Here is a 25,797-nt window from a genome sequence, read left to right as displayed (position 1 = left end):
CTAAGGCTGTGGACTAGCCATTGTGACCACAAAAGAAGAAGTACCCTCCTCTCTTCAGAAAGGCAGGTGACTCATCTTCAAGGCTAAGGATAAGTTTACCTTTGCCATGGGAAGTCTGGTCTTTGCTCTGGCTTTCCCTGCTAAGCCTTCCTCTCATTTCCTTCGTGTTTGCTCCCTCATCTCCTCTGTCAGCACCTAGAGTCAGTTTGGACTCTAGGTGTAGGAAAGGAGCTGGGTAAGTAGGCACTGTTTCAGAGGACAGCTTTGCCTGTCTGTTGGAAGGGTCAGAGCTCTCAGTCACCTGGAGCAGACAGACAGCGGAAGCATTTGCAAGTGTGCTCCTGCTTCCTGCAGGCAGGCTTATGTGATTCACCCTGTAAGGGTGAAAGGAGAAGTTGCAATCTGAGAATTAAGTCTTGTTCTGATACCATCTGATTGAGGGCCACACCAAGCAGTCTGCTTTCTCTTTCCTTCAGGCCAATGGCATCATGCATCCTTGGGTAGTCATCCTGGGCCTCCTACTCCTTCCAGGTAAGTGAATAGGTGGATTGTGCTTTGGAACCCCAAGGATGTAGGGGGTGTGTAGGGGATGTGTGGGCATGGTGGAGGGGGGCTTTGTCAAAGGTAATGGGATCAAGCTCAAGTTCTAAGAATTAAAAAATCTATGGGTAGGTGAATAAGGCATGCTGCAGTACAGTACAGCTTATGCTACCATTTGTGTTTAAATAAAAAAAAAAAATAGTAGGTATATGGATGTGTATGCATGAACTACTCAAGTGTATGTAAGAGAGTAACCGTGGACGAGGGTGGGAAGAAGAAATGGGGATGGGTGGGAAGGAGACGAGTCCTTTATTGTACCATTTTGTACTTTTTGATACTTTTAACCATGTGTAACTATTTCATTTAAGAAGAAAGTATTTTAACTTTCCTGGTTTACCAGTGGTTAAAACTTTGTGTTTCCAATGCAGGAAGCACAAGTTCTATTCCTGGTTGGGGAATTAAGATCCCATATGCGATGCCATGTGGCCCTATTTTTTTTAATCAATAAACAAAAAAATTTAATTTTTAATAAACAAAATAATTTAATTTATCTCATATGTTAACATTCTATGAGATAGGGGAAATTTTTAGGAATAGACATAATCCTAAATTAAGAAAAAATCTCTAAAGGTAGGAATATGAGGAAAAGTACATTTTAAAATTATATTCTGTAACAAATATCTATAATGAGCATAAATTACATTTATAATTAAAAAATGATATTAAGCAAAATTAAATATAATCAGAATTCCTGTAATAAAAACTAGACTTATTTTATATAACAATGAGTGTTTATTCCCATAGCATTTCCCAGACTTACAGCCCAGTTCTAACTATGACTGTTTGTTGAATCTCAGATTTCTTTTAAGGACCACTCAGACTTCATTTGGCAATACAGTTTTTTAAACCACTGTTGCAGGAGACAGTTTTCCTGCCTGTTTGTTTATAAGAGGCAAAGTTTAATATCTGATTAAATATTGTCCAATTTTTTTGGTTTCACCTGGCTAACTGGACAGTGCTCCATTGCAGGACAGTCATCAATTCACAAGAAGAGATCCCTGCTTGAATTTTTTTTAATCGATCCTAAATCCCATGATGGGCTTCCCAGGTGGCTCAGTGGTAAAGAATCCACCTACCAATGCAGGAGACATGGATTTGATCCCAGAGTCGGGAAGATCCCCTGGAGAAGGAAATTCTTCAGGGAATTTGCCTGGGAAATTCCATGAACAGGGGAGTCTGGCGGGCTACAGTCCATGGGGTGGAAAGAGTCCAATACAACTAAGCAACTAAACAAAAACAACAAAGCCCATTACAAGCCTCAGTTCCTTCTGAGAGTATTATAAACCCTTTTTTCTAAAAACTGATTTCTAAAGAGTTTACTAGGCTTTTGCCTTCTAGCCAATGATGCTGAAACTAGGATATTAGCTGTTTCTTCTTTAACTTAGAGAAGATTTGTGAGGTGACATTTTTTGCATAGCCATTTAAAAAGTTGCAATAAAATTGAAAATCAAAATTTTAAATGCAACTCTGTTTTAAAATCAGATTTCAACTGAGACAGTGACTGAATCTAGGGGAGAGGAAAAGCCACCTGTATGTATTAACATTTAGTAAGCAGATACCTGTCAAACACAGGATAAAATGCACACACACTGATGCATTGCTGGAGTGTCATTTGTTTCAAACCTTTTGGAGAGGAATTTGAATCATATTCACCAAAAGACTGAACATATTTCTGCCCTTTATCCTGATACTTTGTCTCATAAACCAGTCCTTCAGTTCAGTTCAGTTGCTCAGTCGTGTCTGACTCTTTGCGACCCCATGAATCGCAGCACGCCAGGCCTCCCTGTCCATCACCAACTCCTGGAGTTCACTCAGACTCACGTCCATCGAGTCAGTGATGCCATCCAGCCATCTCATCCTCTGTCGTCCCCTTCTCCTCCTGCCCCCAATCCCTCCCAGCATCCGAGTCTTTTCCAATGAGTCAACTCTTCGCATGAGGTGGCCAAAGTACTGGAGTTTCAACTTTAGCATCATTCCTTCCAAAGAAATCCCAGGGCTGATCTCCTTCAGAATGGACTGGTTGGATCTCCTTGCAGTCCAAGGGACTCTCAAGAGTCTTCTCCAACACCACAGTTCAAAAGCATCAATTCTTCGGCACTCAGCTTTCTTCACAGTCCAACTCTCACATCCATACATGACCACTAGAAAAACCATAGCCTTGACTAGACGGACCTTTGTTGGCAAAGTAATGTCTCTGCTTTTGAATATGCTATCTAGGTTGGTCATAATTTTCCTTCCAAGGAGTGAGCGTCTTTTAATTTCATGGCTGCAATCACCATCTGTAGTGATTTTGAAGCCCCCCAAAATAAAGTCTGACACTGTTTCCCCATCTATTTCCCATCAACTGATGGGACCGGATGCCAATATTCTTTGTTTTCTGAATGTTGAGTTTTAAGACAATTTTTCACTCTCCACCTCCACTTTCATCAAAAGGCTTTTTAGTTCCTTTCACTTTCTGCCATAAGGGTGGTGTCATCTGCATATCTGAGGTTATTGATATTTCTCCTGGCAATCTTCATTCCAGCTTGTGTTTCTTCCAGTCCAGCCTTTCTCATGATGTACTCTGCATATAAGTTAAATAAACAGGGTGATAATATACAGCCTTTATGTACTCCCTTTCCTATTTGGAACCAGTCTGTGGTTCCACGTCCAGTTCTAACTGTTGCTTCCTGACCTGCATACAGATTTCTCAAGAGTCAAGTCAGGTGGTCTGGTATTCCCATGTCTTTCAGAATTTTCCACAGTTTATTGTGATCCACACAGTCAAAGGCTTTGGTATAGTCAATAAAGCAGAAATAGATGTTTTTCTCGAGCTCTCTTGCTTTTTACATGATCCAGCAGATATTGGCAATTTGATCTCTGGTTCCTCTGCCTTTTCTAAAACCAGCTTGAACATCTGGAAGTTCATGGTTCACGTATTTTTGAAGCCTGTCTTAGAGAATTTTGAGCATTACTTTACTAGTGTGTGAGATGAGTGCAATTGTGCGGTAGTTTGAGCATTCTTTGGCATTGCCTTTCTTGGGCATTGGAATGAAAACTGACTTTTTCCAGCCCTGTGGCCACTGCTGAGCTTTCCAAATATGGTGGCATATTGAGTGCAGCACTTTCCCAGCATCATCTTTCAGGATTTGAAATAGCTCAACTGGAATTCCATCACCTCCACTAGCTTTGTTCGTAGTGATGCTTTCTAAGGCCCACTTGACTTCACATTCCAGGATGACTGGCTCTAGGTCAGTGATCACACCATAGTGATTATCTGGGCCATGAAGATCTTTTTTGTACAGTTCTTCTGGGTATTCTTGCCACCTCTTAATATCTTCTGCTTCTGTTAGGTCCATACCATTTGTGTCCTTTATTGAGCCCATCTTTGCATGAAATGTCCCCTTGGTATCTCTAATTTTCTTGAAGAGATTTCTAGTCTTTCTCATTCTGTTGTTTTCCTCTATTTCTTTGCTTTGATTGCTGAGGAAGGCTTTCTTAGCTCTTCTTGCTATTCTTTGGAACTCTGCATTCAAATGCTTATATCTTTCCACAGTCAACTCCTGGTCTTGTTTTTGCTCACTGTATAGAGCTTCTCCATCTTTGGCTCCATCTTTGGCTACTTTGATTTCGGTGTTGACCATCTGGTGATGTCCTATTAGGAAGTAATCCTGAATACAGAAAGACATTTATATGATGTTTCATCCTCAAATATATCTGGTTAATAATAATACTGCTAAAGAATATGTTTACAAGAAAAATGCATATATTTAATTTACAAACTCAAGATACAGTTAGATAATTTCAAACAGCACAAACTATATAAAGAACAAAATGAACATAAAATTAAAGTTAAAATTTTGAGACCTCATGCTCTGGTTTCTCTTTATTTACAGATGGTGTAACCTCTTACCATCGAGTGACTGGAGTGGTGGGTCAGAGTGTCACTCTACCCTGCTACTATAATGGAGAAGTCACAAGCATGTGTTGGGGACGAGGGGCATGTCCTCGGTTGAACTGTGGAACTAACATCATCTGGACTGATGGATACAGAGTCACCTATCGGAGGGATGGACGTTATCAGCTAAATGGCAATATTCGTGGAAGGGATGTGTCTTTGACCATAAACAATGCTGCCGTGTCTGACAGTGGCTTGTATTGTTGCTGAATTGAGGTGAGAGGGTGGTTCAATGACATAAAAACCACCCTAGAGTTGAGGATCAATCCAGGTGAGCTTATCTTCCTACTTCTTTGATCACTTCTGTGGGTTCCCAGAGACAGAGTTTTCTGTTTGATATTAACTTTCTTTTCCTTTAGAAGGGAAATAAAAGTTTCCCATGATCTTGTTTTCTAATAACTCTTCAACTGAATATCTTGTATTTGTGTAGAGTGAAGTGTTAAGACTAACCTTGATTCAAGACCGTAGGCTAGAGGGTCTTCCCAGTCAGCAAACTGTCTCCTGAAGCAGTGCTTCAGGAATACTAGTTGGTTCATGAAAAAGCATTCACTGTTCCACACTGAGATATAGTGAGTATTTTTATGGAGCTGAATTTCTTTTTCTTGAAAATCTGACCTTTTCTCTGAGGTCATTTCTTTGGAGAATTTTCAAATGTTCTTTCTTAACATTTTAAAACTCATAGAGAGTTTCACACATATAAAACAGGTAATATAAGGTCCTGTCAAATAGATGTAGCATTTGGTTTAGACAACTGTAAACTCAATTTTGTAGTATATACTTTGAAAGAGTCTAGATAGTTTCATCCCCTCCCTCTACCCTTGGATTTTTTGAAGCACAATTCACACCATATCATGGCTCAGCTGGTAAAGAATCAGCCTGCAATGTGGAGACCTGAGTTCGATCCCTGAGTTGGGAAGATCCTCTAGAGGGGGGAATGGCTACCCAGTCCAGTATTATGGCCTGGAGAATCCCATGAACTCTATAGTCCATGGCGTCTCAAAGAGTTGCACACAACTGAGTGACTTTCACTTTCACTCACATCATATCACTAAATTGCTTGTTTAAAAGTTAAAATGGCTTTCTTATCCATTCGACTGCTGGTGGACATCTAGGTTGCTTCCATGTCCTGGCTATTATAAACAGTGCTGCAATGAATATTGGGGTACATGTGTCTCTTTCAATTCTGGTTTCCTCAGTGTGTATGCCCAGCAGGGGATTGCTGGGTCATATGGCAGTTCTATTTCCAGTTTTTAAAGGAATCTCCACACTGTTCTCCATAGTGGCTGTACTAGTTTGCATTCCCACCAACAGTGTAAGCAGGTTCCCTTTTCTCCACACCCCCTCCAGCATTTATTGCTTATAGACTTTTGGATAGCAGCCATTCTGACTGGTGTGAAATGGTACCTCATTGTGGTTTTGATTTGCATTTATCTGATAGTGAGTGATGTTGAGCATCTTTTCATGTGTTTGTTAGCCATCTGTATGTCTTCTTTGGAGAAATGTCTGTTTAGTTCTTTGGCCCATTTTTTGGTTGGGTCGTTTATTTTCCTGGAATTGAGCTACAGGTGTTGCTTGTATTTTTTGAGATTAATCCTTTTTCAGTTGTTTCGTTTGCTATTATTTTCTCTCATTCTGAAGGCTGTCTTTTCACCTTGTTTATAGTTTCCTTTGTTGTGCAGAAGCTTTTAATTTTAATTAGGTCCCATTTGTTTATTTTTGCTTTTATTTCCATGGGGGTTGATTCCAAGTGTGTCTCCTCCAGTGGATAGCTGAAACTGCACAGAGTACCAAATCCTGTGCATGTTTTTTCCTGTGCTTGTCAGTTCAGTTGCTCAGTCATGTACGACTCTTTGCTTATATACCAACGATAAATTTTAACTTAGAAATTAGGCACAGTAAGAGATTAAGAATAACTAATAATAAAATAGAACAATTATAACAAAAAAAAGAAAAAAAGTCGTTAAAATCACCTTATTGCAATATGAGAACATTTTCATCTCAATAACTGTTCACTTTTGGCTTTTAAGAATTTTGTGAAATCCGAAAGACTGGGAAGTTTATGTTTTTCTATCTTGATGTAGACATTTTAATTTTTCTTACCACTTGGTGAAAGGAGCAGGTTCAAAAGGATTTCATGTTTTCTGGTGCTCTTTCATAGTAAGTATTCTCCCACTAAAGTTTCTAATGAAAACAGAAGCCAATATTCAGAGCCTTTATAAGCTAGGTCTCTTTTAGTTTAAATGAACTTGATATTTCAATTTCATAACTTTTCCTAACTTCATCAAAGACACTTAGCTTATTTGATGAAGGCAAGTAAAATCAGGTCAATTGTGATGCAGAAAATAGCTGACTCTGGGAAAACATCTAGGAGGCAATTTAAGAAAGCCAAAAGATGCTGGTGCTATACACATGTGGCAGGAGGCTGTGTGTGGAGAAGAGATTATTTTTGGAGTTGTGAAATTATATGATTGGTCTGGAGGAAGAAAGAAATTAATAGGGGACATTTATAGTGCTTATAAATTCTTTAATAGATGAATATTTACAAAGTCACCACTCTGTCCAGTGGGAAACGGGTTCATAACTGAGCCAAAGTGACTCTCTGCTTCCAACCCAATACTTTACTTGAGTTTTCTTGCACTTTTCACAGAAAGAGTTTACTTTCAACCTCTCTTAGGGCTCTTCCTCAGCAGCTTTTCCTAGCCTTAGTGTCCTAGTTTCTTAGGAAATATTTACTCCTGAACAAGACACATTAGTGGAACAAGCTGATTAAATTTCCTCCTTGTTATACTCCTTTGATCAGATGTTTTTCTTGCTTCCTCTTTTTCTTAAGTTTCTTTTCAAACTGAAGGGAGGGGATTGAGACTGCACTGTTCTTCAAAATCTTTAACTACACTGTTAGGCCCAGGTCGGCAAACTGTAGCCATAGGACCAGATCAGATTATAAAATAAGCTCACCAACAGGTTTTTTGTTTTTTTGTTTTTTTTTAAATAAATAAAGGTTTATTAGAACACAGCCCCATCCATTCATGTATATACTATCTATGACTGTTTTCAGGGCTTCCCAGGTGGCATATGGCATCTGTGTTATCCAGAGTATGTTAATGATGTGAATTAATCCACATTTAAGATGCAGATATGTTTGGTACCTTAGAACTGACAGAAGCAAATGCTATTATTTGGTCGATAGTCTGGTTCTTAGGAACTACTATTTGTGTTCTAGTTATGTATTGCTGAGAGGACAAAGACAGCTTCAGGCTCTAGACACTTTTCCCTCCTTCACAGATGTTTATGAAGATATGTAAATCTGATATCTATGACTAGTCTTTACAAAGTTAAGTTCAATTCAGTTCAGTCACTCAGTCATGTCCGACTCTTTGGGACCCCATGAATCACAGCACGCCAGGCCTCCCTGTCCATCACCAACTCCCGGAGTTCACTCAGACTCACGTCCATCCAGTCAGTGATGCGATCCAGCCATCTCATCCTCTGTCGTCCCCTTCTCCTCCTGCCCCCAATCCCTCCCAGCATCAGAGTCTTTTCCAGTGAGTCAACTCTTCACGTGAGGTGGCCAAAGTACTGGAGTTTCAGCTTTAGCATCATTCCTTCCAAAGAAATCCCAGGGCTGATCTCCTTCAGAATGGACTGGTTGGATCTCCTTGCAGTCCAAGGGACTCTCAAGAGTCTTCTCCAACATCACAGTTCAAAAGCATCAATTCTTCGGTGCTCAGCTTTCTTCACAGTCCAACTCTCACATCCATACATGACCACTGGAAAAATCATATCCTTGACTAGATGGACCTTTGTTGGCAAAGTAATGTCTCTGCTTTTCAATATGCTATCTAGGTTGGTCATATCTTTTCTTCCAAGGAATAATTTCATGGCTGCAGTCACCATCTGTAGTGATTTTGGAGCCCCCAAAAATAAAGTCTGACACTGTTTCCACTCTTTCCCCATCTAGTTCCCATGAAGTGATGGGACCAGATGCCATGATCTTCGTTTTCTGAATATTGAGTTTTAAGCCAACTTTTTCACTCTCCTCTTTCACCTTCATCAAGAGGCTTTTTAGTTCCTATTCACTATCTGCCATAAGGGTGGTGTCATCTGCATATCTGAGGTTATTGTTATTTCTCCTGGCAATTTTGATTCCAGCTTGTGCTTCTTCCAGTCCAGCATTTCTCGTGATGTACTCTGCATATAAGTTTAATAAGCACTTTACAAAGTTCTTCAACACAAATCCCATGTGTCATTTTTTAATAGCAATACCTCCTGAAATATCATCCTTTAAATGCTGCTGTTGCCTTATTGTGACCATGTCTTCACTCCCTCCTCAGTCACAGATTCTAGTTGACCCATAACAAGAACTTGGAGTTCATGGGAGAGAAGTGCTGAGTTCTGCCTGGGGACAGTGTGCTTGGTTGTGTTGGTGCACAGGCCCAGCACGAGTCTCTTGTTTCCTGCTGCTTGATGAATCCCTGCTTTCATGTTGATTTCTAGCTCCACCTACAACGAGAACGACCACCACCACTACTACTACAACAACACCTACCACCACTACTCCAACAACGACCCCCACTACAAGAAGGACAACTACCACCACTACTCCAAGAAGAAGCAATAGAAGAAAGAGAGCTGCCACCACTACTCGAAGAAGAAGCAATAGAAGAAAGACGACTGCCACCACTACTCCAAGAAGAACCACTAGAAGAAAGACAACTGCCACCACTACTCGAAGAAGAAGCAATAGAAGAAAGACAACTACCACCATTACTCCCAGAATAACCACTAGAAGAAAGACGACTGCCACCACTACTCCAAGAAGAAGCAATAGAAGAAAGACAACTCCCACCACTACTCCAAGAAGAACCACTAGAAGAAAGACAACTACCACCATTACTCCCAGAATAACCACTAGAAGAAAGACAACTGCCACCACTACTCGAAGAAGAAGCAATAGAAGAAAGACAACTCCCACCACTACTCTAAGAAGAAGCAATAGAAGAAAGACAACTCCCACCACTACTCTAAGAAGAAGCAATAGAAGAAAGACAACTCCCACCACTACTCTAAGAAGAAGCAATAGAAGAAAGACAACTCCCACCACTACTCCAAGAAGAACCACTAGAAGAAAGACAACTACCACCGCTACTCAAAGAAGAACAAACAGAAGAAAGACAACTACCACCACTACTCCAAGAACCACTACCACCACCTCCACTACTCCAAGAACAACCACCACTACTAGAAAGACAACCATTACTACTACTCCAAGAAGCACTACCACCACCAGCACTAGCACTACTCCAAGAACAACCACCACTATGAGAAAGACAACCATTACTACTACTCCAAGAACGACTACCACTACTCCAACAACTACCACTACTACCCCCAAAAGAACAACCACCGCGACTCCAACAACCGCCACCACCATCTCCACTACTCTAAGAACAACCACCACTAAAAGAAAGACAACTGTTACTACTACTCCAAGAATGTCTACCACTACTCCAACAACCACCACTACTACTCCCAAAACAATAACCACCATGACTGCAACAACCATCATGACTCCAACAACCACCACCACCACCTCCACTACTCCAAGAACAACCACCACTATGAGAAAGACAACCATTACTACTACTCCAAGAAGAACCACTACAAGAAAGACAACTACCACCACTACTCCAACCACAATGGTCACCACTGCTCCAACAACCACCAGCACTGCTGTGCCAACAACAATCAATACCACTACTCCAACCATGACAGTCACCACTGCTCCAGTGACAGCAAGGTCCTCTACTTCTGCTCTTCCAATGCCAGCACCCACAAAGGACCTCCAGCCAGGTAAGCAAAAGTACTTCTAAGCACAGAAGTTTCTAAAGTAAGGATATGCACCATTCAGTGCACTGTGTTAAGGTAGACGTACAATCTAGGGTAGGGACTCTTTTTTTTTTTAATTTTATTTAACTTTACAATATTGTATTGGTTTTGCTATATAGGTTTCCAAACCTGGCTTCACAGTTTGGAAACTGTGAACCACTTGTGCCCTCTTATATTCATCTTGTGTATCTTTAAGAATTTTCAGAGTGAGAGGGACCTATGGTTTTTACTAGATTCTCAAAGGAATCATTAGTAGCAAAAAAAAAAAAAAAAAAAAAAAAAAGCCAGACCACTAGTCACGGACATCTTAGAAGGATGGTGCATTCGGCCCAGTTTAACATAGAATTATGACAAAAATCTGAATAGAGATCATTTAATCCATTTTGAAGCCTAACCCAACACTTGAGGATAAGATTTCAGTGAAGTTAATGCTTACTCTGTTTCCTGTGTCAGGAAACATGCTAACTGCTTTATAAGTATTAAGCCCCTTAATTCTTATGACAACCCCAGGACTGATGCTAAAGCTGAAGCTCCAAAGCTTTGGCCACCTTATGCAAACAGCTGACTCATTGGAAAAGACCCTGCTGCTGGGAAAGATGGAAGGCAAAAGGAGAAGAGGGTGGCAGAGAATGAGATGGGTAGACAGTATTGCTAACTCAACGGACATGAGTTTGAGCAAATTCCAGGAGACAGAGATGGACAGGGAAGCATGGCATGCTGCAGTCATGGGGTTGCAAAGAGTAGGACATAACTTGGCAACTGAACAACAAAAGAAGTATAAAAAGTGAAATAATTCTGTTGTTAGGCTCTCAGATCATTATCTAGATCAGATTTATTCATGATAATGAAATGCCTTCATAGCAGGGTAATACCTCAAGGACATCTATTAATACATTTCTAAGAAAGAGTCAAAGGGTAATTTCTGATTTAGTTTTGTTTGTTCTTTCTGCTGGGGGTGTAAATTTTCCTCCACTAATTGAACACTATTTTCCCGTTCTTGTCATTCCTATAGCTTCTTTATCTTCTCCAAGTCAGACAGCAGAAAGCCAGCCTACTACCCTGTATGAAACAAACATAACCAGCTCACCATGGCACTCTTGTTCAACAGGTAACTTCAGTTTCTTTCCTGAACACCTGGGAACATTCAAATTTTGATAATATTAGCACATTGTTCAGAGCACATATTCTGAAATAAGACAAGCGTGACTTGAATGCCAACAATGGCTATTCCATTCAGCTATGCAACTTGAACAAATGTCTTATTACCCTCTTTGAATCTGTTTTTATCCTTTGGAAAATGGAGGAAATATTACTTATTCTTACAAGCGTTCTTTGAGATAAAGATCTGGGGACACAGTTACAAGGTAAATGATAGAGTGGCAACTATGACTGTTACTTAGAATGTCCAGAAATATGTACTTTGAGTGACATAGGCAGGTAGTATGATTTGGGACCATCCACATGCATATCCACATTTTTCTAAATGAAATGAATCAGCCTAGTCTTTAAACTTATTTCTAGGCATACTTCCCTGGACAGAGCCTTAAAACAATTAAATCCAAACTGGTCCAGAATGAACTGGTTGCCTGTTTATGCTTCCTCTAAGCCCCAGAAACTACACAGAGCCAGGAGTCTCCCCTGCTGCCTTGTCGAGCTTTCATTTCACATGGACACTTTGAGTTGGGTTGAGGACATGGACACCAGAGCCAAAGAGGCAGGGCCCACTAGGATTGTGCTATTCCACTCCAAAAGTCTCCCAGTTCTCCCTAGTTTTGGAAAGTCCATATTCTTTTGAGATGTAAGATTAGTTTGTTTTTCCTATAATGGAGAAACATGATATTGAATTGTCATCTTTCCAAGCTAACTGTGTTACCCATGGTGGTATATTTGGAGAGTGCCACAGGTGAACCCCTTTGTAATGCAGAACTGGCTTATTTGTCCATGTACCTGTAAAGCACCCAAACAAGGTCAGATTTTGTAAGATTTTGTAAGACTTGTGCCTATGATTCATCATGCTCAGGAGTTGCTGTAGGAGACACCCAGGGTGGCCTACTTAGCCAATCATTCAAGGAAGCTCTTAATTGAAAATGAACATGCAGCGGGACTCAGAGAGGGGCCAATTTAATTGAAATTAGCTAATAGTGAGATTTGGTTTTGAAAGTGGAATCCTTGGTGTGAAGTGTTTCTTGGCACAGAAACAAGGAGAAAGCAGATAAAAATACAGGTAAGAGCAGTTGGGGCAACTGCACCCCACACTTTTAGGCTAAGAGGAAGAACAAAGTAGAAAATGGGAAATTGTTCTCTAAAATATGTCACTAAACCTGGTCAAGTAGACTTGGCAACATGGAACAGACATTGCAGCAGCTGTGTCCCCACGACTTCTGTGACTGCTGCCATCTTGGCAGCATCTCTGAGGCCCTTGAACCAAATCCTCACAGTGCCCGAGTCACACTTCACTGGGTTAAAGCCTCACAAAGCCAAGAATGTTAGTCCAGGAGGAATTTTGGTTTTCTTAGGGCCTGCACCTACCTTTTCAGATGCATTTGCCAGCAAATTGTTGTGCATTATCTCATTTAATTCTTTCAGGGCAGGTTTATTTCTTGCCTTTGCCAGACTGAGGAGGACATTTGTCTACTTTGGAGACAAACAGCTTCCAATTCAACTGCCCGAGTTTCAAGCTGCACGCCCGAGGGCAAGTTGTTTCATTCCTCACTACATGTTTGTAAGGAATGAAGGACATGCTATTTGGAAAATCCATTGCATGGTGTCCCTTCCCCTTTGCTCCTATTGTTATATAGCAACATAATTGTGACACCTGATATTTGTTTAATATGGTGTTAAGCACCTTACATGCATCATCTAATGTGATAACTTTATGAGACGGGTGCTATCAACAGCTTGTAGTTCAAGGTTACCCCAGCTAGAAATATAAATACATACATTTACATGCATATGTATGTAATTTGTATGTAAAGGATATTAATCGAGGTCACATTGGTAAGTGACATATCAGCACTGAAGTCAAGTTTCATCTGACTCAAGTCCATGCTATTTTTTTTACAACATCACTCATTCTATAGCTTAAGGATTTAAGGTTATAACATAAATCATACACAGAGACTAGACCGTAGACACTGTCTTTGTCTCTTGAAGAAGTAGTGTCGGAATGTTTAAATTGTAGATACAGTAGTATAAAGTGTGAAAACTTGGGGGGAATATGGTTACTTATTTTCACTACCATTAGAACATGATGATTTTATAGCTCTGTCAGTAGTATGTGAATCTCTGAGACCTGCAGTATTTTCATTGGATGGGAACATAGTGTGTGCGGTGGTTATGAGCTGAGGCTCTTGTCCTTTAGTAGAGTTGGAAACTTCAACCAATTCAGCACTTCATCTAAAATTTCAGATTAAGAAAATTGGTATAAGGATGTAAAGTGCTTGTATATAATCGATACTCAGTAAAGAGAGAATCCTGTATTTGACCTATATTTGCTTAGAAGGGCCAACAGTATATGTTCAGTGGGACAAAAGAGATATATCAAAACACTATTAAAATTTGGACATTGAAGACTTTAAGGCATAGTATCCTTTTATTGGGAGTTTAGGTAATATAAGGTATACTGGTCTTGGGAGTGTTGTAACATATTTTCTAAAGCACATTTGGATCAGTGTCTGTGCACACTGGCATATAATGTAGGAGTTGGATGCCACCTGTTTGAGGTAACTTAGTGCATTTGACTCACATTTTGAATGTAAAACCAATGTAATGTTCATTTTGAACAGAGTGGTTCTGCTCTTTGGATGTGTAATGACCTCTGAGCACTCATTGCAAGTTTCTCAGTTGTCATGAAAATATTGATTATTTATCTGTAAGTGGTAAGTTTTAACCTAGTTCTGAGAATGGGTCACTCTGACTTGTCTAAAATTTTCAGTAAATTTTCTGTGAGCATGTATTTCCTTCCCCCCATAGGGAGAAAAGAAAAAGGGTTCATTTTCAAAGGCTTCCTGACAAAATGGTTAAGAAACACAACCTTACTACTTAAATTAATAAATTTTATTAACTTGGTATTATTCCTGGGATGCCTACAGCATTAAACTATATAATTTTTCAACTTTCCCTTCATTACCAGAACGCAGTGTGAATATATTTGGTGCTTGCAGGAAAATTCAAAATCTTTTTGTAATTCTTATTAATTTTCTTTCTTGTTGAGCAGATGGAAATGGCACTGTGACACCATCTCATGATCCCCACTGGCATAACAATCAAACTGTAAGCATATTCCTTCCTATTTTATTAGCCTGATTCACTTATATGTCTCTTCTGGAATCAAGTTACATTTAGAGATTATTATTGTCAGACTAGTCCACAGATTGATTCTTTCTAATTTAAAATAAAGGAAGAAAAGAATTTGACTGTTAAATAGGGGTCAGATCAGATCAGATCAGTCGCTCAGTCGTGTCCGACTCTGCGACCCCATGAATCGCAGCATGCCAGGCCTCCCTGTCCATCACCAACTCCCAGAGTTCACTCAAACTCACGTCCATCGAATCGGTGATGCCATCCAGCCATCTCATCCTCTGTTGTCCCCTTCTCCTCCTGCCCCTAATCCCTCTCAGCTTCAGGGTCTTTTCCAATGAGTCAACTTTTCGCATGAGGTGGCCAAAGTACTGGAGTTTTAGTTTAAGCATCATTCCTTCCAAAGAACACCCAGGGCTGATCTCCTTTAGAATGAACTGGTTGGAACTCCTTGCAGTCCAAGGGACTCTCAAGAGTCTTCTCCAATACCACAGTTCAAAAATATCAATTCTTTGGCGCTCAGCTTTTTTCACAGTCCAACTCTCACATCCATACATGACCACTGGAAAAACCATAGCCTTGACTAGATGGACCTTTGGTGGCAAAGTAATGTCTCTGCTTTTGAATATTCTGTCTAGGTTGGTCATAAATTTTCATCCAAGGAGTAAGCATCTTTTAATTTCATGGATAGTTTAATTAATTTAAAAAGTCTATATAGATGCACTACTTTGTTAGAAATACCTGAAAAGTGATATTTTTCTCTAGACACACATATACACCCAAGACAGAATTTCCCCTGACCAGAAAATAAGAAAAAAAGAGTGAATTAATTCAGGCATAGTGACTTAACATTACATACTAAGAAAGACTTAGATCATTGTTAGAGAAATAATAAGCCTTGAATTGATGTAGTGGAATGAGAGCCATCCCCACCAAAAATATTATGTCAGCGAAAGTGTGGTTCCTTAAACATTGGCCCCCTAATATCCTTTTCCAATCCAATTTTCCTCCTATAGAGAAATTTTGAGGCCACTGCTGAGTCTTTCTATATATGATCCTCCCCATATGATGACATATTAAGGTCCTAAGGTCTTCAACAACTTTGTAATCTGTAATTTGTTCTTGCACTTTTCCCACAATTAGCTTGGGAAATATCCAAGGGATTATAGTCTTATGATGTTCATCAAAGCCTCATCTTTGTGTGTAAGTTAGAAGAATTTATCAGTGAGATTTTTCACTTTTGGCTCCTTTGGGTGAAACAACTTTCCTTTCACTATGTGCAAATAACTCATAGAAGCAAAAAACATGAACAGATTCAGGTATGAGAGTAATCTTGATTGCAAGTGGTGAGAAATTGCAGCATGGACATTATAAGAGATATTCAAGTTTAAGCAAAGTGGGGTTAATGTGACGTCAAATGGCCTTATGTTGCATAACTTAGTGACAATGAGAACACTACCACATAGGAATGATATGAAAGATTTAGTCACTCTGATGATATGGGTACTGATTGATCTGCTGGATATGGGCTGAATTTGTTGTGCTTGTTAAATAGCAGAACTGCCACCATGTAAATGTCATGTCAGTCAGACTTATGCTAGTTTTAAAAAAAGAAACAAACACTGCAAATGAGAAGATTGTTTTTGACCTCAGTTACCTGCAGGACAGGTATATTCAATAGCAATTAATCTCTTCTATATAATGTAAGTAATACAGAAGCAAGTTCTCAATAGGTGGTAGTACAATCGTGGGATTTTTGTGTCTTGATCGTGAAGATATCAAGGTGTCTCCCGGGTATCTTGAAACCAAGCAGCCTATATTTCCACCCAGTAGGTCAACTTCTTGAGCTGTATCTTAAGAGGAGAATGAACATATACATAAAGATGTATAAAACAAGATATACATTGCTGCTGTTTATAATCATGAAAATGTTATAAACAACCTAAATGTTCAATAATAAGAGATTAATAACTTATCAATTAAGCATGCGCATTTATTGCCATTAAAAATGGTGTCACTTCAGTGTACTTACTGCCATGAGAAGACAGTGTCAATTGTTAAATGAAGAAACTAACTTTTCAGATAGCATTGGGACCTCCCTGACAGTCCAATGGTTAAGACTTCATGCCTCCAATGAAGTAAGTAGAGGATCGATGGCTGATTAGGGATCTAAGATCCCACATGCCATGTAGCATTGCCAAAAATTTAAAAAAATATATATATATTTATTATATATAGATTATAGATACAAGGTAAAATGATGTATATACTGTAGTATACATTGGATATGGTAACTGTGTCTGTTAAGAAAACTACTAGAAAGATAAAATTCTAAGAGTATGTAATGAAAAATGGTAATAGTAACTATTTCTGGATGTTGAAATTATGATTGATTTTTGTTTTCCTTTCTTTATCCTGAGCTGCACACTCTAAAATGAACTTCCAGTTTTTATGTAACATAATATTTTTTAAAAAGCAAGCAAAGATGGCTTCCTGTAAGCCTGTGTTCCATCTAACTGCTTTCCCTCCCACAAGTAAGGTGATAACACAGCTTTTCCCTTCCAGGGCACTGACTGTTTTCCGTTTAGGCAAGGACAGCTCAGAGGCTAGGTCACCCTCCTCTGTATTCCTCAGAGTGTTTATCAGGAGTTACCTGAAGTACCTTTCCCAAGAACCCTATTTAATCTGCATTTGACTGCAAAAGAGGTTTGGAGAGGCTAAATAACTTGCTAGGGTCACAGAGCAACTAAATAAAAGTTAATCTGGGATTCTGACTCCAGAGATTAAACTCTTATGCAGGAGGAGACTTGAGACTTAATCTTTTTCTCTGATTTTCCACTTCCTTTCTGTTAAAATACCTACCTGGTGGGACTTCTTTAGAATTAAAATTAAGCTATGTAAAGGAGGTAACACAAGAGAAGACTCTACACTTGAACATCACCAGATAGTCAAAACTGAAATCAGATTGATTATATTCTTTGCAGCCAAAGATGGAGAAGCTCTATACAGTCAGCAAAAATAAGACTGGGAGCTGACTGTGACTCAGGTCATGAACTCCTTATTGCCAAATTCAGACTTAAATTGAAGAAAGTAGGGAAAACCACTAGACCATTCATCTATGACCTAAAGGAAATCCCTTATGATTATACAGTGGAAGTGAGAAATAGATTTAAGGGCCTAGATTGATAGATAGAGTGCCTGATGAACTATGGACAGAGGCTCGTGACATTGTACAGGAGACAGGGATCAAGACCATCCCCAGGGAAAAGAAATGCAAAAAAGCAAAATGGCTGTCTGGGGAGGCCTTACAAATAGCTGTGAAAAGAAGAGAAGTGAAAAGCAAAGGAGAAAAGGAAAGATATAAGCATCTGAATTCAGAGTTCCAAACAATAGCAAGGAGAGATAAGAAAGCCTTCCTCAGCAATCAATGCAAAGAAATAGAGGAAAACAACAGAATGGGAAAGACTAGAGATCTCTTCAAGAAAATTAGAGATACCAAGGGAATATTTCAAGCAAAGATGGGCTTGATAAAGGACAGAAATGGTATGGACCTAAAAGAAGCAGAAAATATTAAGAAGAGGTGGCAAGAATACACAGAAGAACTGTACAAAAAGGATCTTCATGACCAAGATAATCATTTTGGTATGATCACTCACCTAGAGCCAGACATCCTGGAATGTGAAGTCAAGTGGACCATAGAAAGCATCATTAGGAACAAAGCTAGTGGAGGTGATGGAATTCCAGTTGAGCTATTTCAAATCCTGGAAGATGATGCTGTGAAAGTGCTGCACTCAACATGCCAGCAAATTTGGAAAACTCAGCAGTGGCCACAGGACTGGAAAATTTCCGTTTTCATTCCAATCCCAAAGAAAGGCAATGTCATTGAATGCTCAAACTACCGCACAATTGCACGCATCTCACACACTATTAAAGTAATGCTGAAAATTCTGCAAGCCAGGCTTTAGCAGTACGTGAACCATGAACTTCCTGATGTTCAAGCTAGTTTTAGGAAAGGCAGAGGAACCAGAGATCAAATTGCCAACATCCGCTGGATCATGGAAAAAGGAAGAGAGTTCCAGAAAAACATTTATTTCTGCTTTATTGAATATGCCAAAGCCTTTGACTGTGTGGATCACAATAAACTGTGGAAAATTCTGAAAGACATGGGAATACCAGACCACCTGACCTGCCTCTTGAGAAACCTATATGCACATCAGGAAGCAACAGTTAGAACTGGACATGGAACAACAGACTGGTTCCAAATAGGAAAAGGAGTATGTCAAGGCTGTATATTGTCACCCTGCTTATTTAACTTATATGCAGAGTACATCATGAGAAACGCTGGGCTGGAAGAAGCACAAGCTGGAATCAAGATTTCCAGGAGAAATATCAATAACCTCAGATATACAGATGACACCACCCTATAGCAGATAGTGAAGAGGAACTAAAAAGTCTCTTGAAGAAAGTGAAAGAGGAGAATGAAAAAGTTGGCTTAAAGCTCAACATTCAGAAAACGAAGATCATGGCATCCGGTCCCATCTCTTCATGGGAGATAGATGGGGAAACAGTGGAAACAGTGTCAGACTTTATTTTTTTGGGCTCCAAAATTACTGTAGATGGCAATTGCAGCCATGAAATTAAAAGACGCTTACTCCTTGGAAGGAAAGCTATGACCAACCTAGATAGCATATTCAAAAGCAGAGACATTACTTTGCCAACAAAGGTCCATCTAGTCAAGGCTATGGTTTTTCCAGTGGTCATGTATGGATGTGAGAGTTGGACTGTGAAGGAGGCTGAGCACCGAAGAATTGATGCTTTTGAACTGTGGTGTTGGAGAAAACTCTTGAGAGTCCCTTGGACTGCAAGGAGATCCAACCAGTCCATTCTAAAGGAGATCAGCCCTGGGATTTCTTTGGAAGGAATGATGCTAAAGCTGAAACTCCAGTACTTTGGCCACTTCATGGGAAGAGTTGACTCATTGGAAAAGACTCTGATGCTGGGAGGCACTGGGGGCAGGAGGAGAAGGGGACGACAGAGGATGAGATGGCTGGATGGCATCACTGACTCGATGGATGTGAATCTGAGTGAACTCCAGGAGTTGGTGATGGACAGGAAGGCCTGGCGTGCTGCGATTCATGGGGTCGCAAAGAGTCGGACTCGACTGAGTGACTGAACTGAACTGAAGAGGATTATTTATGAAAAGAGCTTATTTTTTTTTTTTACAGTATGTATAATTTATAATAATAAAGCACACTCATTTGAAGCATACCGTTTGAGTTTTAACAAATGTGTACCCTTGTCTAAATACCACCGCATGTAAGATGTAAACATTTCCACCACCCACAAATACATTTTGAATTTTGAGTTGTCTTAGAATTTCATCATAAGTCTATAACTGTACATCACTTGGTCTTATCCCTCATGATCCAGAAGTAGCCAGGGGCCAATAAACAATAATTTGCCTGGGTATATTATTTTCTGAAATGTTTTCTGCCTATAACTCTAAAAAGATTGTTTTATTTTTCTGTTTTGTGTTTGATCTGCTGATGTTTCTGTAGGTTGAGGCGCTGGCACAGGAAACATGGATGAGCACCAACAAGGGAGTCTACATTGGAATCTCGGTTACTATTTTAGCATTGTTGGTCATGTTTGTGGTATTCTGGATTAGGAGAAGTAAGTCACCTCAGGACTGAAATATTCAGAAATATTCTTGAGCCCACAGGAGTATTCTTGCGGCAAATACATATGGCTTTACATTTGATATGATATCAGTTTCACGTAACTTCCTTGGTTCTTGCCTTGTTCTTTTTTTAATTTTTTATTTATTTTAAATTTATCATTCCATAAACATGATATTTAAATTCTAGATAGGAGAAATTAAATATGGAGAAATAAGCACTGGTTGTGTAAAGTTGAGATTTGGAAGCCAAAAGCCACTGTAATATACAACATTTGTTCCCTCCCATTTTGTTCTTTTCCTATTCCCTCAATAACAATATTTTATCCCTATCGGGAGTAAAACTGTTGATGGCTTTATAACACCCACTTAATAGAAGAAGCACAAGAGACATTAGGAGGGTACATGATTTCAGAGCTAGGAGAAGAACAAAGGGTTTCACATGACAGTCATCCAGCACGTTGTGGTCTCCTTCCACCAGTTGTGTGTGTATGTGTGTGTAAAACCTGTCTTCTATGGGAGAAGCACAATATTCAGGGTTTCTTTTCCGTGAAATATAATGGCATTAAAGTAAGCTAGGGCATGTAGGCCAATACACTAAACCTACGAATCACAAGATACTCTATACCAAGGGTATACTTGGCTCCTGGAGATTCAAGAGAAGTTACCTGGAGTTATCACGTTAGGGTCAGATTGATTTTTTTTTCTCCTTTTTAAAAATATTCTTTCTTCTAAATTAATTTTTTTTTTAGAATCTGAGAGCTGTACTGATTTTGCTCATATTAAACTAATAATGGTAATAATATACTGGTTTAGAAAAAAAATCTCATGAACTCTTTGGCTTGCCTGTTTAATTTTCTCTTCATTTCCCCCTCAATTTAGGATATTTTTGCCTGGGGAGCAAGGCGGAGCTACTACGGTAAGTTTGAAATGGTTTGTGTTAATAATGCCTTTTGATGTTCTTACTCTAGTAAACATAAGGAAAATTTCTCTGTCCCTCTCCTCTTTTCCTTCCAAGTTCTCCATTTTATACTCTGCATCCTGAAAAATCTAGTATATAGAGCACCTCCATTGCTGTTCAACCTTCCAGTGATGATTTTAGCATCTCTATGCTGCTGCTGCTGCTAAGTCGCTTCAGTTGTGTCCGACTCTGTGTGAACACATATAAGGCATCCCACCAGGCTCCTCCTTCCCTGGGATTCTCCAGGCAAGAATACTGGAGTGGGTTGCCATTTCCTTCTCCAAGCACCTCTATATTTCCCTGGAATTGTGTCATAACTGCTACAGAAATAACACCTCAAACCTTATCTGTTAGAGCAAGAGAACTAAATTGCAGATATTGTTTCAGGGGTCATTTGAATGGGTTGTTTAGTTTGTTATTTGATTTCATTCAGTGTTTTGTTTATTGCATGTGTATTGAATCTCTATTATATTCTGAAAAGATGAGAACAGACAGAAAACATATAAACGAATAAGCAGGGTCTTATAGAACTTCCCGGAGAAGGCAATGGCACCCCACTCTGGTACTCTTGCCTGGAAAGTCCCATGGACAGAGGAGCCTGGTGGGCTGCAGTCCATGGGGTCGCTAAGAGTCGGGCACTACTGGGCGACTTCCCTTACTTTTCACTTTCATGCATTGGAGAAGGAAATGGCAACCCACTCCAGTATTCTTGCCTGGAGAATCCCAGGGACAGAGGAGTCTAGTGGGCTGCTGTCTATGGGGTCGCACGGAGTCAGACATGACTGAAGCAACTTAGCAGGAGTAGCAGCATAGAACTTCCAGAGAAATACCATGGGGAATACTGGAGCAGGGCAGTAGGCTATGTGAGTGAACCTCAAATTAGCAGAAGGTAGCTCTGCAAAAATCTGCAGGAAGACACCTCCAGGCTTAAGACCCGCAAAGGCAGTGGGTAGGGACATGCCTCCGGCTCCCCACAGTTCCCACCATCCCCTATTATTCCATACCCAGCCTGCTCTGTTCATTTACATTAGTTGTCTGGCCTCACAGGCATTTCAATTTACAGTTTTGCAAGTTTACCCCTTCACCCAGTCAAAAATTAAATCTTCTTTGTATGCATCCCTGCAGTCATTTCCCCAAGCCTCTGTAAAGGTAGGAAACCACTACCGACTTCCAGCAAAATAAACTGCTTCATCTGGTCCAGCTTGGGCTTTAAGTCAAGTCTTTCTTTGATTCCGAATTCGTCCCTCTTTAACTGCCATCCATTATTCTTAGTTCTCTTTCATTGAATGTTTGTACCCAATCTTTCCTATATCTGAGTTAATCACATGAGCCAGTCCACAAAATATGCCTTGAATAATCTCCAGCATATTGCAAGTGTTTCATAGATGCTGGATTTTATTATTGCAAACATGCCCTTCACAGCAATAAACCTGTGAGACAGGCAGTAGTATTATTATCAGTTTACTAATTAGAAAACAGGTTTAGAGATGTTAAGTGACATCCAATGTCATATCACACAGAGGTCCCCTGGAGTCCAAAACTAGACTTTTAGGAGTTTTTGACTGTCTTCCAAGAGGGAAAAAGAAAAAAGTACTCTTTACAGACAGAAAACTATGAATGATAACATCCTTTTAGTTCATTTTTGTTTTTTCAATGTTACTTTTTTAAAGTTTCAGTTTTTAATCAACTAAATAGAAAAGAAAATATTTATTGTAGAAGATGCTGTATAATATAGAAAATCAAACAAAACAAAACAAAAAGGTGTATTTCCTCATGATGTTATTTCATCATTCAGCTATGATTCAGTGCATTTCTTTTCTGGGCAGGCTTAGGTAATAAAAATGGTGCCTACAGACAACCTCTAAAAAAGCCTTGATATTAAAACTCCACAAATGACCTTTGTGTACACTTGATGTGTGAGCATTCATGTTATAAAACTCATCTAACCCATGGCTTTCTAATTTTGACTGTTAAGGCAGGGTGTGATTTTTGACTCTGGGATCTAGAACATGCTTAGGTGAAGCAATACTATTTTACTACATCTGATATGCTCTGATATTTTGTATTCATATATTCATATTCATAAGATATATATATATATATATATCTTAAATACAGGATACATACCACTAAATAACATTCACTAAAGGCTCACAGTCCTCAAGTAGAAAAACACCAGCCAAACCATTTTCTGGCCATCTTTGAGACTGTGCATCCTGGTTTAATACTTCAATTTGATGTGTGGTATTTGTCTTCGTAGATTATAAATTTTTGTGTTCTATTGCATGAGGAGTGTCTTGAAAGAGACCAGTGTGAGATTTTTGAAACCAAAAGGTGTGACTTTCTACCTCCTTATCAAAAATAATTTCCTGTAACTTCATATTCACAATTCTGGAAGCTTCTATTCATTTCATAGGATGTTTGAGTGGGGCTCTGAGAAATGCAAATACCCAGCCTTGAATGAATATAAACAAATATGCTGCTCATACCTGAGAATTGATCTTCTTTTTCTTACTCATGTTATTGTTTCTACAGTGTGATTCCATTGAAAGATACTCGCATTGGAGCTTTGAAAAATGCAGCTCTGAAGCCTATCCAAGCAGAAGACAATGTCTACATTATTGATGACTATCACTAGGTCCTGGATCCAGATTCTAAAGTATTATGCCCTTGACTATAGCAGACAGTGACCAGGCACCATATAAGAGTCCTGTCAATCAGCTGCAGAATTTTTCAGTCATTTTCCCATGGCATTCCTATGAGTCAGGGACACTGGGTAGAGTGATGCTAGGTCAACTGTGTAAAGTCAACACTGTCACAGAGTCCTAATTTTTTATACTAAATTGGCTCAAACTTTCTGATCATTGCAGAGGTCTCTTCAAAACATGAAACATACTTCTTAGAATTGTACATTCTCTTTAGATCTCATGAATCCTGTTTTCCATCAAGAATTCTCATTGGCAAGATAGAAAAAACACTTCTACCTCAGTTACCAAGGCTGTCAAGAATACCTGAAAACAACTTAGAATTAGAACATCTAGTCTGGGACTTAGAGGACTTAACATGGAAGCATTTCATGATTGTCCCTTTTTTTTTTTTTTTTAATAAAGTGACTCCAAATGTGATATTGCATAGGGTCCTCAAGGTTTCAAATCATGGTGTGTACAGGTTTCTATTTATCCAATAGAAAAATGTAGGTGAGTGTGATTTTCCCATTATAGACAAATTTGGTTTCTCAGGGTTCTGGAAATACAAGGCATTAAATGCTTTCTTTGGGAGGAGGATGGTATTTTAGCAGTTAGAAGAAGCAATGGTATTGAGTAGACTATGAAGGCACCAGAAGAAAATCAATAGCCATATAATTTATGATATTTTTGCTACCTCAGTGCCACAGTTCTAGGTACTTATATTGACAACTGGGAGGCTCTGATTTTTAGAATGAGTCAGGGCAGAAATAAATACAAGGAAAAAAGAGAAGAAGGGAGTAGCAAAAGAGGCTTTCTGTTTTAGAAAATAGAGTTTGCAAATATAATAGTATTGTTTGAGAGTGTTACCAGTTTCTACAAAATGCTAAATTGTCCTCAAACCACTTTGATTTTTAGAATTGTTTTGGAAGGATAAAAATTTTAGAATTGTTTTGGAAGGATAAAAATTCTTTTTCATATTGAATCAATACCTGTGTTATATTTCTTTTTCACAACTTAATTAAATTTTGGTTTTCCCAGGAGAATTAGACAAAGGCTAAATGTAAGGATAATTTTAATCATTTAGAAGCATTTCTACATGAACAGTTAAAAGACTGGAGATTAATTTCACTTTGAGTAAACCCTGAAATAACTCATGCTTGAGTAATTTGGGGGACATTCAGAGCTACTCACACCAAAGTGGTCCATGAGGGCTGGATGCTTTTTTTTTAAATATAAATTTATTTATTTTATTTTTTTTATAAATCTTTTTTTAATTTTATTTTATTTTTAAACTTTACAATATTGTATTGGTTTTGCCAAATATCGAAATGAATCCGCCACAGGTATATATGTGTTCCCCATCCTGAACCCTCCTCCCTCCTCCCTCCCCATACCATCCCTCTGGGTTGTCCCAGTGCACCAGCCCCAAGCATCCAGTGTCGTGCATCGAACCTGGACTGGCAACTCGTTCCATATATGATATTATACGTATTTCAATGCCATTCTCCCAAATCACCCCACCCTCGCCCTCTCCCACAGAGTCCATAAGACTGTTCTATATATCAGTGTCTCTTTTGCTGTCTTGTACACAGGGTTATTGTTACCATCTTTCTAAATTCCATATATATGCGTTACTATACTGTATCGGTGTTTTTCTTTCTGGCTTACTTCACTCTGTATAATGGGCTCCAGTTTCATCCACCTCATTAGGACTGATTCAAATATATTCTTTTTAATGGCTGAGTAATAT

The 25,797-nt window shown here is 39.1% G+C and overlaps 1 protein-coding gene across 1 annotated transcript; it reads left to right on the top strand.

Moving 5' to 3' along the window:
• Positions 1 to 599: 599 nt before the first annotated feature.
• On the top strand, positions 600 to 25,033 carry LOC129631670 (hepatitis A virus cellular receptor 1-like). The gene is made up of 8 exons (XM_055552872.1): positions 600 to 624; positions 4,476 to 4,730; positions 9,032 to 10,387; positions 11,436 to 11,531; positions 14,640 to 14,695; positions 20,281 to 20,395; positions 21,282 to 21,318; positions 23,896 to 25,033. Exons 1-8 carry the CDS (start codon positions 600 to 602, stop codon positions 23,996 to 23,998), a joined length of 2,043 nt encoding a protein of 680 aa, XP_055408847.1. The 3' UTR covers positions 23,999 to 25,033.
• The last annotated feature ends 764 nt before the right edge of the window (positions 25,034 to 25,797 follow it).

This window comes from Bubalus kerabau, chromosome 1, assembly GCF_029407905.1.
Source record: "Bubalus kerabau isolate K-KA32 ecotype Philippines breed swamp buffalo chromosome 1, PCC_UOA_SB_1v2, whole genome shotgun sequence".
In the NCBI taxonomy this organism is placed as follows: domain Eukaryota; kingdom Metazoa; phylum Chordata; class Mammalia; order Artiodactyla; family Bovidae; genus Bubalus; species Bubalus kerabau.
Note: the sequence above shows the minus strand (reverse complement) of the source record. Positions and strands in the feature narration are given on the sequence as shown.

Excerpts from the sequence above, each read along its gene's own strand:
- LOC129631670 (XM_055552872.1), top strand. The coding sequence starts at position 600 with ATGGTGGAGGGGGGCTTTGTCAAAG. Across the intron at positions 11,532-14,639 it reads ATGGCACTCTTGTTCAACAG|ATGGAAATGGCACTGTGACA; the intron begins GTAACTTCAGTT and ends CTTGTTGAGCAG. Across the intron at positions 14,696-20,280 it reads ACTGGCATAACAATCAAACT|GTTGAGGCGCTGGCACAGGA; the intron begins GTAAGCATATTC and ends ATGTTTCTGTAG.